Source organism: Myotis daubentonii, chromosome 10 (genome assembly GCF_963259705.1).
Source record: "Myotis daubentonii chromosome 10, mMyoDau2.1, whole genome shotgun sequence".
In the NCBI taxonomy this organism is placed as follows: Eukaryota; Metazoa; Chordata; class Mammalia; order Chiroptera; family Vespertilionidae; genus Myotis; species Myotis daubentonii.
This window is the reverse complement of record NC_081849.1, coordinates 22,093,841-22,110,398: the sequence shown is the minus strand read 5'-3', so window position 1 is coordinate 22,110,398 and position 16,558 is coordinate 22,093,841. Positions and strand designations below refer to the sequence as shown.

Genomic DNA, 16,558 nt, shown 5'->3' with positions numbered 1-16,558 from the left:
GAGTGGTCTAGCTCTGGGCTTTACCAAAAGCCCAATTATCAGCCTGGCGAGGCAATCCTCTTTGAGTCCGTCCCCGCTGAACTTTTCTTCCATTTCTTATTATGGGTCTGAAGTCACTTGGAATGGCAGACTGGCTACAAAGACCCATCTTTATCCTAGTCCAGCAAAGTATAAGGATAGCACCTGCATACAAGCCCACACGAGACAGGCATTGGGAATATTTTCCAAGCCCAGGTTTAAATGCCAATTAGCCATACACTGTCATCTTGACTCAGGGGCTGAGCTCAGAAGGGACAGACTCTGATATTAATTAGTCATGTGGCTTTAGGTAAGTCACTAGGACTGATTTTCATTAATGCCATTTGTAAAATGAGAGATTAAGTTCAGATGATCTCCAAGGTCCCTCTCAGCTTTAACACTTTGTGATCTATAAGCCTTCTTAGTAGCTGGGAAAACACTGATCTGCGTTGGCACTGTGGATGGCTAGATTAAACTGAAGGAAGCGGTGTCTTCCCCACTTCATGGCTCATTTCCAAGACTTGGCTACAATCCCAAAGGATCAACCTTTACAGGGCTACGTATCTGATCTGAGAAGGCGTAGAAATCACGGCCCCTGAGAACTGCAGGAACATTTTAGTCCATTTCTTTAATTTTATAAATTAAGAAACTGTGGTTTAGAGCTGTTTTAAGATTTCTCACATGTCTAATCCGTGGCAGAGAGGGGACTAGAACTCAGGTATCTCAGTCTTAGTACTGCAGGCTTTGCCCAATCACTGGCTGCCTTCTTCAGTTCTCTCTCTTTATCACAGCAATCTCTGTGTGAAACCAGAAAACATTTTTTCCGTCTCTTCATCTTAATTTAAGCCTTTTTCTTCTTTTTATTCCTTGGTGCCAACACTTCAAATCAAGGAAGTAGAACCAGGGGCTGAGGACAACAGGCAATGGCTAGATGATGCTGGGGTTACAGTGCCACTTTAAGTTCAGAAGGGCTGTGTGCTGCTATGGCCCTGCAGCCTCTTCGGTCCAGTTCGTAGCTTCTGTGATGCGCTCTCAGTCTCGTTGACGAGCCCGAGGACAAAGCAGCCCCATCTAGAACTCCATGGGCTGCACAGAGCTTGGGTACATTTATTCACGTTCATCCATTAGTTACAAATATTTACCGGGAGACAATCTGATTACTAAGTACTGGTTTGATCCAAGGTAGCCCACCCTTCCATCCACCTACACAGTTATGGGGCAGAACCTTTCATTTGCTGGGCCTGGAGCTGAACAGATGGAGCCTGAGTTTGCCTACACTGGCAGGAGACCAGCCCAGGCAGAGACCCTCTTTTGCCTGAGGAGGGTGAGGTAGCCATGCTCCAGTGTGCTACCTGGATCCTGGCCAGGGTACCCTCTGGCACTCTACCAGCTTGATGCCAGCTGTGACAAGGAGAGGAACCCCTAAGCAGCAAGTTTCTGATTCTCCTCCACAGACCTGTCGGGCTAGGTTTACCTTTCCTGGGTCTATAGGATGGTAGTGTCCTGCTGCGTTCAAAGAGCCCAGATGGATCTATGACTATCAGGGTTAGACTTACTTCCATTTCTCTCATTCTTTTTCTTGATCAGTTATTGTGAAAGAAACAAGTTAAATAAAAGATCTATTCTCTCATTCCTTCCTCTCCCACTCTTCATTCTATTTCTCCTCACTGAACTTTTTAAGTCTTTCCTACAATTTTACCTCCACTATTTACTCTATGCAGAGTAGACACATTGGGCATTTTTGTTATAGTGATGAAAACACTGGGCTCAGGATTTGAAGGCTGAATTGAAATGCTTGACTCTGTTGCTTTTCGGGTGTATGGCCTTAAGCATAGTGTTTGCCTGCCTGAGCCCAGTACTTTCATCTGTAAATGGAGACAACTATGGCAGTTACTTCACTGGGTAAGTGAAGAGTAAGCAAAAACACACCCCTCCCTAGCACCGTGGAGAGCATGAAACATCCCAGTAAATGCCTGTTAAAGTGTATGGATGAAACCTGAGTTCTCAACAGCAGGGAGACAACTCTGGGGAATCACCTCCTAGACACCTGAGCTCCGCCAGAGAGCAAATCCTGGCTCCACCGCTTACTATGTGACCCTAGTAACATCGACTGCAAATGCATAATAAAAACGTCTTGGTAAATAATGGGGACTCCAACTTGCCAGGACTTCAAGGATCCCTAGCATATATAAGGACGAGGCTCAGGTTACTGGCAGCAAACCATACTGAGATAACATGTAGAGCTGAGAAATGCAGGACTTCCCCATTCTTAAGCCAATAGCCCACGTGCAGGTGATTCGACAAGCAAGCTTGCCGAGGTGAGGCGGGGTGTGTGTGTGTGTGTGTGGGGGGGGGGTGGTCTAGAGCCAGCCCTTGAGAAAAAGCAATGTGAAACCCAGGCCAAATTCTACCAGACTGGCTTCCAATGGCGTAGCCCCACCCTAACTAGGCAAAAATTAAGGGGTTACCTTTTGGGGGTCGGAAAACGGCTACAACGGTCTGTCTAGTGCCCCAGGGTCTCCTCTCACTCTGCAACTTGCTGCAGAGTTCTCTTCAGGAAGTCCCAACAAGGAAGAGGTGCTGGGGAAGCTCATGGGGCAGGTTTAAGACGCCCCCCTCCTCCCCAATCCTCTCGGGCAGGGAGGATAAGGGGCTCACAGGGCTGTGAAGAGAGAGAAGCTGCGGCTCCATGAATGAACTGATTGTGCCCTGGGTTCTGGGAGTTTTCACCTCGATCCTTTCTGCCAGCCTCGGTGCTGTCCCAGGTTGTCATTCCCCAGCTCCCCGCTCTTGGTCTTTCCCTCCGCGGTTTGCCTCCCCGCAGCCCTTTTCTAACTATCGTTTAAAGCCCCAGTTAAAGCCGAGGAGGGGTGAGGAAACCTGCAAGGGAGGGGCAGGACGGAGACGCCTGGGTGCAGCCGCTCAGGCTGCCGGTCTCCTGCACCCCCCACCCCCGCAGCCGCCCCCGCGTCCCCATGGTGCAGCTCCCAACTCTGCGTACGCGGCCCGAGCCGCGCGGCCAGGGGCGTCAGCAGTCGGCGGGGGTGCGGATGACGCGGTCCGGGCGGGAGGCTGGCCAAGCAGCAGCCCCGCCGCGGGCCGCCGCGCTCCGGGTCCTCGGCCCCTGAGCGCACCTCACCCGCTGCCGGGGGGTGTCCGGTGCCCGTGTGCGGGGCGGGGGCGGGCGGTCTCTCCCGCAGCAGCCCCGCTCCAGCCTATCAACGGCCACGCGGCGGCCGGGCTCCCCGCGACCGCCCAGACCAAAATAGCTGCGAACGCCCGCGACTCGCGCGCCGCTCACTAGACGCTCACACCGCTCGCCCGCCGCTCCCCTCGTCCAGAGGGGGCGGAGGAAACGGTCCGGGGAGGGGGTGGCGGCGGGGGAGCCGGGAGGAAGCAGGGGAAGAAGGAGGGAAGGAGAGGGGAGGAGGAGGAAGTGGGACGGAGGCTGAGCGGGCTGCGCGGCGGCGCTGGAAGGCGCCGGGTTAACCCCTCGAGGGCGGCGGCGGCGGGGAGGCTGCTCCGACTCGGGAGCGCTGCATCACGCTCCTCTTCCCCAGAACAGGATGCGTCAGCAGTACATTCACGTTCCGACTGAAGGACAAAAGGATGAGAGAGCGGTCTGCGCGGCGGCCGCCTGCAACACCGCGAGCCCGGCGCCAGGACACGGTGCGCGCCGAGCGCAGGGGCCCCGCCGCCGCCGCCACTAGCGAGCGGAGAGCATGTCCCCGGGCTTCGGAGCGTTTCCCGCAGCCGCGACCCCCGCTGCTCACGCCGCCGCCGCAGTTCGCGGGCAGCGCAGCCGCTGAAGGCGCCGGGAGTCGCAGCCCCGAACTCGTTCGCTCCGCACGAAGCCAGGGCCGGAGGCGCGCCCGGGGCCCGGCTGCGGCGGGCGGTGACGCGCTGCCCGGCGCTGCGGCCGGTGCCGGACCCGCGCTCGCCCCCGGACTCCCCGAAGGGGCCTGCGGTGCCCCGGCGCCCGCGCCTCTCCAGCGCTCGGACTCGGTCCCCGCGGGGCTGGACGGATGACCGCTCCCCGCGCAGCAGCCGGCGGACGGGAGGCAGCCCCGGCGGTGTCGCTTTAACCCGTGAGAGGCGAGGCGAGAAGGGGGTGTGTGTCTGGGGAGGGCACCGGAGCCGCGACGCCGCCTCTTAACTCTCGCCGCCCCGCGAGCTAACGACTGCACCAGTCGCCGCCGGAGCGGCCGCCCCGGGAGAGCGGGCAGCGCAGCGGCGGAGCGGCCTGAGGCTGGGCGCCCCCTCCTCCCGCCGGGGCTGCCCGGGAGCGGGCGGGGGGCGCCGGAGCGCACTCCGGCGATGAAGCGGCTTCCCCCGTGGCGGGTGCGAGCCGGGGCCAGGGTCCAAGGACAAAGCCGGGAAGCGCGGTGGCGCCGCTCCTCCGGCTGAGGGGGGAGCATGCACCTGCATAGCCCGCCGGGCCTCCGCTCTCCCCGGCGCCTCAACTCCGCTGCTCCGGCGTAGCCGGCTCCGGGATTACTAGAAGCCATTTTGTCTCCCCCTCCCCTCGCCCCGCCACCCTTCCCGCCCCCTCTTCTTCCCCCCTTTGTTAATGACAACTAAGAAGTAAGAATGGGAACGAGGCGGCCGGCTCTCGGGGAGACCGATTAAGGACACCACGCCAGTTCCTCCCTGCCTTCCTTCCGAGGTAGGTGACAGCGAATAACTGGGTGGGGATGGCTGCAGCGGGCGACCAAGTCTCAGTTTGGCGAGGGCTGGCTTTGAGGGGGGCTGGCAGCCGAGGGGCCGCTCTTGAGTTTGGCATGATATTTCTGGCCGATCCGCTCCGTCTCTAATCGCCCCTCCCCACCTCCTTCTCCAGATGGAAAGAGGCGCTCCTAGCTCACTTAAGCCGGGGTAGGGCTGGTTCTCCTTTCCGAGCCAAAATCCCAGGCGATGGTGAATTATGAACGTGCCACACCATGAAGCTCTTGTGGCAGGTAACTGTGCACCACACCTGGAATGCCGTCCTGCTCCCGGTCGCCTACCTCACAGCGCAAGTGTGGATTCTGTGTGCAGCCATCGCTGCTGCCGCCTCCGCTGGGCCCCAGAACTGCCCTTCTGTCTGCTCCTGCAGTAACCAGTTCAGCAAGGTGGTGTGCACCCGCAGGGGTCTCTCCGAGGTCCCGCAGGGAATTCCCTCCAACACCCGGTACCTCAACCTCATGGAAAACAATATCCAGATGATCCAGGCCGACACCTTCCGACACCTCCACCACCTGGAGGTCCTGCAGCTGGGCAGGAACTCCATCCGACAGATTGAGGTGGGGGCCTTCAATGGCCTAGCCAGCCTCAACACCCTGGAGCTGTTCGACAACTGGCTGACGGTCATCCCCAGCGGGGCCTTTGAGTACCTGTCCAAGTTGCGGGAGCTCTGGCTGCGAAACAACCCCATAGAAAGCATCCCCTCTTATGCCTTCAACCGTGTGCCCTCCCTCATGCGCCTGGACTTGGGGGAGCTCAAGAAGCTGGAGTACATCTCTGAGGGGGCTTTTGAGGGGCTATTCAACCTCAAGTACCTGAACTTGGGCATGTGTAACATTAAAGATATGCCCAATCTCACCCCTCTGGTCGGGCTGGAGGAGCTGGAGATGTCAGGGAACCACTTCCCTGCAATCAGGCCTGGCTCCTTCCATGGCCTAAGCTCCCTCAAGAAGCTCTGGGTCATGAACTCACAGGTCAGCTTGATTGAGCGGAATGCTTTTGATGGGCTGGCCTCACTTGTGGAACTCAACTTGGCCCACAATAACCTCTCTTCTCTGCCCCATGACCTCTTCACTCCACTGAGGTATCTGGTGGAGTTGCACCTGCACCACAATCCTTGGAACTGTGATTGTGACATTCTGTGGCTAGCATGGTGGCTTCGGGAGTATATACCCACCAATTCTACCTGCTGTGGCCGCTGTCATGCTCCCTTGCACATGCGAGGCCGCTACCTGGTGGAGGTGGACCAGGCCTCCTTTCAGTGTTCTGCACCCTTTATCATGGATGCACCTCGGGACCTCAATATCTCCGAGGGTCGGATGGCGGAACTGAAGTGTCGGACTCCCCCTATGTCCTCTGTGAAGTGGTTGCTGCCCAATGGAACAGTGCTTAGCCATGCCTCCCGCCACCCCCGGATCTCTGTCCTCAACGATGGCACCTTGAACTTTTCCCACGTGCTACTCTCAGACACGGGGGTATACACATGCATGGTGACCAATGTGGCAGGCAACTCCAATGCCTCGGCCTACCTCAATGTGAGCACGGCCGAGCTCAACACCTCCAACTATAGCTTCTTCACCACGGTCACCGTGGAGACCACCGAGATATCACCTGAGGATACAACACGTAAATACAAGCTTGTTCCCACCACGTCCACTGGTTACCAGCCGGCATATACCACCTCGACCACGGTGCTCATTCAGACCACCCGTGTGCCCAAGCAGGTGGCAGTGCCCGCGACAGACACCAACGACAAGATGCAGACCAGCCTGGACGAAGTCATGAAGACCACCAAGATCATCATTGGCTGCTTCGTGGCAGTGACTCTGCTAGCTGCCGCCATGTTGATTGTCTTCTATAAACTCCGTAAGCGGCACCAGCAGAGGAGTACAGTCACAGCCGCCCGGACAGTTGAGATTATCCAAGTGGATGAAGACATCCCAGCAGCAGCATCCTCAGCGGCAACAGCAGCTCCATCCGGTGTATCAGGTGAGGGGGCAGTCGTGCTGCCCACAATTCATGACCATATTAACTACAACACCTACAAACCAGCACATGGGGCCCACTGGACAGAAAACAGCCTGGGGAACTCTCTGCACCCCACAGTCACCACTATCTCTGAACCTTATATAATTCAGACCCATACCAAGGACAAGGTACAGGAAACTCAAATATGACTCCCCTCTCCCCCAAAACTTATAAAATGCAATAGAATGCACACTCACAAAAAGACAGCAACTTTTGTACAGAGTGGGGAGAGACTTTTTCTTGTATATGCTTATATATTAAATCTATGGGCTGGTAAAAGAAACAGATTATATTAAAATTTAAAAACAAAAAAATCAAAACAAAACTATTTTCTAACTTGTAAGTTCTATTTAAACAGGGAGTGGGGTTCTTGGGAATGTCGTGGGGGGGTAGAAGCCACGAGTCAGCTTGCTATGCTGCCAGAAGGGCTTTCTGGTATAAGGTTGAAAGTGCTAAGCTAAAACAAAGTAAGACATCAACCAACATCCCTAAAGAGGTAGGGTGTGGGCTGCTGAAGGGTGGGGAGGTAGACTGAGTCTGTCATTTTTTAGAAGATGCTTCAAATGATACAGGAATATCCATTTCTTATAGACACCTTTCTTAAACTGAGAGCTGTCTTTGCAGATTTATCTTATTTAAAAAATACAAAAAGGCACCAAGAATTTGTACTGTGCTAAAATATTGAGAGGCAATACTTTTTTTTTCCTTCAAAGGCCAAGGGGAAGATAGATCTGTAAATGTATTTTAAACAGGAAAACCACACAAATTCAAATGAATCCTTAAAGGGGCTGAGTCTTTATGTCTGTCCATGTGGGGAAGTCTCCTGGGTTTGTGCACTGGGACACATGTGTGCCCTGCCCGATAGAGGCTTCAGAAAGGAGCAGAGAAGGAAGGGAGCTGGCACAGCTCTCAGCCCAGTGCTTCCACTCTGCACCAGATTCCTGCAGTTGGGCTTAACCCAATCTGTTCAAGGCAAGTGTCTATTCAGGGTTTCCCATGAGAAGGAGGAGGCCCCTGAAGTGGGTGCGGCAACAGAGGGGGTGGGAAGGGAGAGCAGAAGCGGAGAGAACGTATTCACAGGGGGCCATAAATTAGCATTGTGCCATGTCCACCTGTTGTTCCCAGTATCTGACAAATGATTGTAGACAATGATGGCATTTTATGATTTTTGAAAATGGTTTTGTTTTAAGGTGGAGAGGAAGGAGGCTGGGAGTGGGGAGCTTGGGGGAGTGGAAGCTTTTCTCATGCTTGTGATTTGGTGACTATTCTAAATGCTGATTCATTAGGGGTTATTACAGCTGATGTCAACTAGTTGTCGTGATAGGGTGGGGGCAGAACACAAGTAGAGAAGAAAAAGGAGAGAGAACAAGGACACAGGCTCATTTAAAGTAAAATAAAGCCTTTCACAAAAAGATGTGAAATCCACAGGAAAAACAAGTGATACACATGTACATAAAAGTAAGTTCTGCATGGAGTCCTGTTGGATGCAGCACAAGGGGGGGAAGGCTTCCCTCTCCCAGGCCAACCTCAGGAGGAGGTGGGAGATAAAGGCTGGGCATGTGTGGGGAAGGCAGAGATCTCTGTTATTCTGGTCCATTTAATGCTGTAATTTCTTTCATTTATTATTTTAGCTTTAAAAAGGAAATAAAGGGTTCGGATTTGAAAGGGGGTGGGGTGGGTGGGGGGGAATGCCAACAACAGAACACTGATTGTAATGTGAGAAAAGTGTATTTTTGTATTTTAATAAATATTGTTCAATTTTTAATTCAATGTTCCCAAAAGGTTAACTTGAGTAAGACCCTGAACCTATAAATTCTTATGAGCATTGACAAGTCATTTCTATTTAAAGAAAAAAAAAGGGAAGGGGAGGAGGGGAGAGGTAAGGTGGCAGGAGAAAACAATGTTACATTTTTTAAAGTATGGGAAAATGCTAAAGCTGTCAACAGCCTTTCCTTAGCTTAAATAAAAGCGCCCCAGTTCTAGTGCACCTTCCATGAGCTGAGCGTGTTAGTCCCTGGCTTTGTTGGGGGTAGAACCAAATTCTTCATGCCCTGGGAAGGCAGGGGAAATGGGTCAGCTCCAGCTGTTGGGACCCGGCCAAAAGGTAAATGCCGCCTCAGCAGAAGCTGCTCAGGCAGCACCAGTCCGACCCCGGGGACCCCGGGGCCTGGATTTCAGAGGTCTGCAATAATGCCGTTTGGCTTGAATTTCCCACAGGCAGTGTTGCTTTGGTTCTGGACGTTAAACAGTCAAACATGTATTGTGGTGGTGGGTGTCTGTCTCCTGATGCGTACTGAGGAATGACGTCCGGGGAGGCTGCCTGAGCTGGGACCCTGCGTCTCTTCAGCGCTAGTGTTTATACTAATGCAGGGAATCGGGACTGAGTGGGTGTGCTATCTCTGGCACAGAGCAGGGAGAGAGGCAGGCAGCACTTTGCAGCAGTTGGCTTAGAAATGCCTAAGAAAGGGCCAATTCTTAATCTCTTGGGTGTATAGACACCATTTCTGGGAATCAGGTTCTGTGGAAGCATATATGCCTGGGCACACAGAAACTGCCACTCACACTTCTGGGCTCCCCACCTCCAATAAGGAGAGAAAACTGCGGCAGAGTGAAAGGCGGGACCTGGCCAGGCCCAGGTGAAAAAGCAAGAAATGGCCCCCGTGTGCCGCAAAGCACAACTAGGCTGCTTAGAACAGTTCCAGAGGCAATTGTGGAAGCTGCTGCTTCAGGAATTTCCTAACACCCTTCCTTTTTTGACAGCTATTTGGGCGGTCAGGGAATTACAGTATCTCTGGCATAACAAAGGGTCTGTGGCCCAACAAAGACCTGCTTGGAGAGGTAAGAAAATGGGCCTGAAACATTCCCGGGGAAGAGCGATAAGAACAAATGCATTTGTCGTGGGGGTGGAGCAAATGTAGGACTTGGAATCTGAGGAAGAAGTGCTTTTCAGAAAAAACTTCAAAGGAGTTGGGGGGGGGGGTGCGGGGGACTAAGCTCATGGTTCCTGGAAGGCGGTAGGCAGTTCCTTTCCCCACTGGGCCTACTCCTCGACCTAAGCACCACTTCAGCTTTTAGAGCAGCAACCCTCCTTTGCAGCAGGTACTTGGGACAACTCTTCAGAGGAGTCCCACAAGCACTGAAAGAGCAGCTGTGTTAGCGACTCATCCGAGAGCTTGGTCCAACTGTAGTGTTTGTTACCTGAGAATGGAACATGGGTTGGTAGCTCTTCAGGGGCAACGTTTTAGCAACATGTTAGAAGACTCCACTGCCGATTATATGCTGTTAGAGAATATTCATTATAGATTTTTTTAAAGGCCATGAGAAATCATTTTGTCTAATCCCTTCACATGTGACAGTCAAGGAAACCAAGCCCCAGAGAAACTGAAAGATATATCCAAGGTCACAGTGCTAGTTAGTGGAAGAGGTGGGACTGAAACCCAGCTCTTTTGACTCCCAAGCCAAATGTGCTCTTACTTGGGCCCTTACTGGCTAGCAAGAACACATTTCTTTCCTGTCCAATATGCAGTGAAATGGGACCTTCTTACAGATACCTCTGTGTTCTCCTTCCTCTTAGAGCTGCTCCATCTCTTTCAGAACTGGCTCTACTGTCCTCAAGGCCTGACCAGAATTCTGACCGCAGGGGCCTGACAGCTGGCCCAAGACAACTCTGTGCTCACTAGGGAGCTAGATTCTCAGAACTGCATGAAACAGCTTCCTGATTCTCAGGTTCAGGGGCAAACAGAAATTACAGGAGCCCACAGAGGGTAGCCGCTGCCAGGGAAAGAGTGAAGTAGATAAGGTAGTGGGTTCACAGTGGAGAAGGTGGCTTGGCCTTCTCCCTGCCCTGGAACTTCGCAGAGTAGAGGATTGACAGAGGTTTTAAAGCACCCATCAGGTTAAGTTCTCCATAGTGGAGTGGTTTCTATTTGGCTCAGCAATCAGTCTCTTGGCAGGCTCCTTAACTCCTCTCCTCCACTGTACCTACCCCAGCCCTAGCTCTTTAAATGTCATGCTGTGTTGCTACTCCCATCATCTGCTCCAGGGCCTTTTCTTCAGTGTAAGGCTGCCTCCTATTTTCAGTGAAGGTAGAGTAGATAGGCTAGTTTCTAAGGCCTAGAGATATGAGCTTTATCGTGGCTGTTTAACATGTACTGAGGCTAGCAACTTCCTGGGTGCTAGGTGGAACAACATAACCAAGAGGTCCAGAGTCCATGGCCATTAGTAGTAGAGTTCTGGCTTCCTTCAGTGGAGATGGAATAGACTGGGAGAGGGCTGAGTGGGCCACTACCTCAGGGGGCCAGAGTGCATAATTAATGCTTCCGCATTTTGTTGCAGCAATGCAGCAGGGACTTAAAATTAGAGAAGAGGAAAGAGAAAGGGGTGGGGGGAGAGGAGAGAGAGAGAGAGAGAGAGAGAGAGAGAGAGAGAGAGAGAGAGAGAGAGAGAGAGAGAGAGAGGAGAAAGAGAGAGAATATATATAGCCAAACATATGTCTGATTTTATCTCCTCTGCTAGCACTCAGCGCTCTATGCCATCAGCTAATACAGGCACTGTTCATGCCATTTCTAAATCCTGCCTCAGCTAAACTGTAAGGCAGCCTTTGTCTCAAAGCACCTCTCTTGGTCTCCATCTGTTCAGAAAGTACCCTTCCCCTCAGAGGGAAGAATGGTTTGGGCAGTAGATTAAGGTTGTTTTGTCTTTTCTTTAAATTAAAATGAAGTAAACTGCTTCTTGGAGTAGGGATAAAGGCTCCAGGAACAGATCAGTGGAATATACATATCTGCAAAGCAATATAGCAGAGCACTTTTAAGTATAGACCTGGAGCCAGTCTTCCTGTGTTGAATCCTTGCTCTATCACTTACTAGATGTGTGACTTTGGACAAATACTGTTTCTTTATCTGTAAAATGGACATAATGTTAGAATTTATCTTACTACTTCATAGGCTACTGTGAGAATTGAAATTATAGATATAAAATTACACTTATTACAGTGGCTGACATCACCTAGTAATGCTACATAGTTGGTAGTTATTTCATGATATATTTAAGGGGATAGGCCAACTGCCTAGCCCTCATCACCACGTTTACTCCTGAATCCCATCCACGCCTAAAGGGAGAGAAAAGGCCTACTGAGCTATTCCAGAGAGGAGAGGTGATTATCCAGTGGTCAGGGACAGCAGGATCGCACCATCTATGAGCCTGAGCACTGTGGGAAAGTTAGGTTGTACTTTTCTTCCTAGAAGACACTGCCCTGTGCTCTGTTCCCTAATCCAGCTCTATAGTGGCCTGTGGCATTGTGTCTAGGAATAGATTATCTTTCCTTGTGGTGAGCAGGAAGAAAGGAAAGATGCTGTTGGTGCACAAGCTGAAGGGCTGGGATAGAACATATCTACCAAGGAAGCCTTGGTCCCTTACTAAGAGGGTACGCTTTCTGGAGTATTCTCCACCTACCCCTGTTTCTCTGCTAGGTTGCCTTACCAAGGGTAGGGGTGGGGAGGGCAGAGGCACCAGGAGGCAGAAGAGAAAAGGGCTGTTGGGGCTTTAAAGCAGTATTGGAAAGCTTGGGGAAAAGAAAGGCAGGAAAAAATCACCATCATTTGAGCAAATGAGAGCAGAATGGAGCTATATGGCAGATACACAGGCTAAGGGTCTGCAATGCAGTTAAAGAGGAACGCCAGGGAGATTCTTCTACCCTATCAAGAAAGAGGCTGGCTGGACCCTGGATGGGGGAGGACTGTTAGTGTGAAATTCATGGCATGGAACAGACAAGAAAAGCAGGGAGGATCAACTTTCCAAGAGAGGCCTAAGAAAGAATGCATCTTTATTTCCTAATGAAGGCAGAATTAGCTTTTAGGATGACCACAGGTGTTATCTTCTGGTCCACACCAGCTTTGCTATCAGTATTTGGGCCATATCACCTACCCACAACAGTCCTGTTCCTGAAACTGGAGGCTGTCCACTGTTTGGGGGAAGCAACCGGCCCTCAGGGCCATAATCTAACCCTGATAGGTTTATTCAGGGCTCCTGTGAACGCTCCCTCATTTCTATTAAGGCATAGCCAAGAAGGGTGAGGAGAGGGTGCAACTCCCTGTTTCATCTACAAAGAGAGTATTATTCCAGAGGGAGGGCGTTATATAAATCATGTTTTTCCATAAAAAATAATGATGACTGGGAGTTCAGTGTACATGGATCTGGCAGTGAGTCAGAGATTAGACCTAGGCCTGCAGGGGAAGCTCTCTGGTCATTGTCAGCATTTGAAAGGATGGCATTGTCTTCTCTAGCTTACCCCATCAAGAAGATTTTGAGCCTACAGCAGGGAAGCGTTGAGATGAGAGGCTACTCTAATGCCAGGTGTGGAGACTATGTGGACCAAAGTAGTACTTGGCCTTTCAAGTCCATGCCATCTGCACCTAGGAACAATTCTGGAGCAATCACTAAAGTTTAGATTAATTGCTAAATAGCAAAGGAAGAGTCCTTGATCCACTTGTTTCTTTCTTACGCACCCACCTTCCTATACCCCCACTAATAGAAAGCATACGCCAGTTAACCCCCATATCAGCTCCCCGGCCCCCTCTTACGTGCAATCGTCTGCCATGGGGGGACCTAGGCTATCCAGCAAGAGTACTCCATTCCAGAAGACTGATGGCTCTTTACGCCAACAGTTCTCATGCTGTTTCCTCTTCCAAGGCAAGTCCTTAATCTATAGTCTCTAACAGTTCCTTTAAGGTCTCAACCCCGATTTCCCCGAGTCTGTGCTGGTGTTGATTTATTCACTAGATAAGTCACTCTGCCTGCTCAATGAGTCAGCAAGGATGACTGAGAAGGGCTCTCACACACTAACTGTTTCCTGTGCAAAGTTTGGTTTCCTGGCCTCGGGCTACTTCTTCCTAGTCTTCAAGGCCCTGGCTTCTCCCCTTTACCTACCCACTCATCCAGGTTCATTAAAACCACTGAGACAGCTTCTCCCACTCGGATTGCACCCAGCTTCTCCCACTCGGATTGCACCCTGTAGGGGAACTGAATGAGTTATTGGCAGCTCTCTGCAGAGGCAGTTCCCTGGATAGTGCAGCCGTGTTTGTAGGAATGCTCAGCACATCCCTCACAATGGGCCCAGCACAGTCCCCAAAATGAGGCTGAGGCCTCAGACACTAACAGCCTGTTCCTGCAACCCACCGCTGCCGTGGTTACAGGTTATAATCTATTACCATTGCAAGAAGACTTAATTTCTGGACGTAAAGGAAGTCGGATAATACTTTATCCTATTAGTGTCTGCCTGTGTGAATTGACAATGGCTTCCTCCAGACATGACAGCATATTCTTCCAATTCATCTCTTTAAGGGGATGAATTGGGAAAGTCTGGAATAAGAAGGGAGGGAGTGCCAAGAAAGAGACTGCTTAGGGACCAGGGAAAGGGAAGACAACTTTTAAATTAGAAATTGGGAGAGGAGAATTGGGGGGATATGGCCAGACTGAGATATCTGAAAGCATGTTTGCATTTCATCGTTTCTCTTGTAAGGGAAGTAATTGCAATTACTGGGTATGCTGTATCTATGTGTGTGAGAGAAAAGGTCCTGAAGACACAGAAATATGAACACAAGAAGAATAAGTCATTGGCCTATTCCATGTTCTTGTTTCAGCCACTGTGCCTACAGGGTAGCTTTCCCTTTCTTTAATCCCTCTTCCACATTCCTGTTTTCAGTCCACAGCTGCTGTCCCAGTGGTATCAAGTCAGCTGAGGGCACCTTCACATCATGGGTGTGTTACCAAGGCTGGTCGACCTTGGGACAGCAATGGACACAGAGGAAAGAATGATGTTTTATGACATCTAACTTCAGAGATATGGAGACAGTGAAGGGAGCTTCCAAGTTAGTTCAGAAAATCTAGGCGAACCTCCTCATTTTATTTATCAGGAAAATGAAGCCAAGGGAAGATGTGACGTTCCCAGTGTCACATCGCTGGTGACGCAGAGAACAGTCCCTGGTCTCTGAGTTATCAATCCAGCACTATTACCAGCAGGTCCCACCATGATTTACAACTCCAGGGGGTGCCATTTACAGAAACTACAAAGTGATTAGTGCCCCCTGGAGTTTGCAATTTGGTGCAATCCCTTCCAGTTTGCTTCTAGAGAGAGGAAGAGAAGGGCAAGTCCTTCTATGCCAGCATTTTTCTGTGTTTAATGCTCTGAGACAGTTGGTGCCCATCATGACTTTATTCAGACAGCTAGAACTGAGGAATAAGGCAACGTTTTCCTTCTCTCCTATCACAAGTGTTCTAGAGCATGGGAGCTCTTATGGCATCCCAAAACAGCTTATAAATTAAAAGGAGCATTTGTTGCTTACACTGCCCTTCCCTTCCCTACAAGAGCGAAGAGCTGTAAGGTAAAGATCATGAATTGCACGGTCTATGTGGCTCAGTGGATTGAGTGTTGTCCTATGAGCCAAGAGGTCCTGGGCTCGATTCCCGGTCAGGACACATGCCAGGGTTGAGGGCTCAATCCCTAGTAGGGGGTGTGCAGGAGACAGCCAATCTCATCAATGTTTCTATCTCTCCATCCCTCTCCCTTCCCCTCTCTCTAAAATCAATTTAAAAAAAACACATTAAAAAAATACAAAGAACATGGCCCTAGCTGGTTTGGCTCAGAGGATATAGCGTAGGCCTGCAGACTGAAGGGTCCCAGGTCGATTCCAGTCAAGGGCACGGACCTTGGTTGCAGGCTTCTCCCTGGCCCTGGCCCTGGTCAGGGCTCATGCAGGAGGCAACCAGTTGATGTGTTTCTATGACATTGATATTTCTGTCTTTCCCTCTTTCCTCCACTTTCTAAAAATCAATAGAAAAATATCCTTGAGTGAGGATTAAAAAAAATAATAGGCCTAGTTGGTTTGGCTCAGTGGATAGAGCCTCGGCCTGCGGACGGGAGGATCCCAGGTTCGATTCTAGTCAAGGGCACATGCCCCAATTGTGGGCTTGACCCTCGCCCCCGCCAGTAGGGGGTGTGCAGAAGGCAGCCAATCAATGATTTTCTCACATCATTTATGTTTCTCTCCCTCTCCCTTCTTCTCTGACATCAATAAAAATATATATATATTTAAAAAAGAACATGTATCCCTGCGTGCGGAAGGCTTGCAGAAGCTAAATCATGTCAGAGGTCCATTCAAGGTCAAGAGGACCGTTGGAGAAGCAGAGAAGTCAGGAGTCCTGCTTCCGGAACTCCCTTGCCTTCCCTGGTACTAGGAAGCTCTGAGGCCTGTTCTGAAACAGGTCTAAGAAGCTAGTGAACATTTCAACAGACTGTCTTGGGAAACAAAGTGGCCCTGGCTATAATTTTATCACGCACATTTAATTAGAGTCTGTCCTGTCATCTTCACAATGGTTTCAAGAGAAGTCCCAACAGAAACATTTTAAAAGAACAGCTTCATTCAACCAAGGTTCTCTTTTAACCAAGTCAATTTAGCAGAAATTTGCCATCTTGGATTGGTGGAGTTACATCTCTTTTCAACTTCAAAGCCAGGAAGAGAAGGGAGGTGGGGAATGCAGAGAAATAAAGAGGAGGGCGGGGGGTTCAAGTAAATGAGTTTCCATCTATTAAGGAGCGGTAATTTCTGCTAGCGCCCCTAGAGACCAGTCCCCTCCAATAATGGTCTGACTCTAATGATTCCCACTCCTAAGCAACAGCCTATGTTCTGCTGGTGCTGATACAAGCTGTGCCAGAGAAAGTCCCTTTATCTCGGAGGTGCTGCTATCATTACGCAGGAGAGATTAGGCAGCCAGGAGGATGTGCTTTTGGTGGAGA

The 16,558-nt window shown here is 50.9% G+C and overlaps 2 protein-coding genes across 2 annotated transcripts in view; one reads left to right on the top strand and one right to left on the bottom strand.

Annotated features, from left to right (window-relative positions):
• The window catches only part of SND1 (staphylococcal nuclease and tudor domain containing 1), a 457,273-nt gene that overhangs the window by 59,157 nt on the left and 381,558 nt on the right, over positions 1-16,558 (bottom strand). The window lies entirely within an intron of this gene.
• On the top strand, positions 3,446-7,066 carry LRRC4 (leucine rich repeat containing 4). The gene is made up of 2 exons (XM_059711712.1): positions 3,446-4,684; positions 4,859-7,066. Exon 2 carries the CDS (start codon positions 4,959-4,961, stop codon positions 6,915-6,917), a length of 1,959 nt encoding a protein of 652 aa, XP_059567695.1. The 5' UTR covers positions 3,446-4,684; positions 4,859-4,958; the 3' UTR covers positions 6,918-7,066.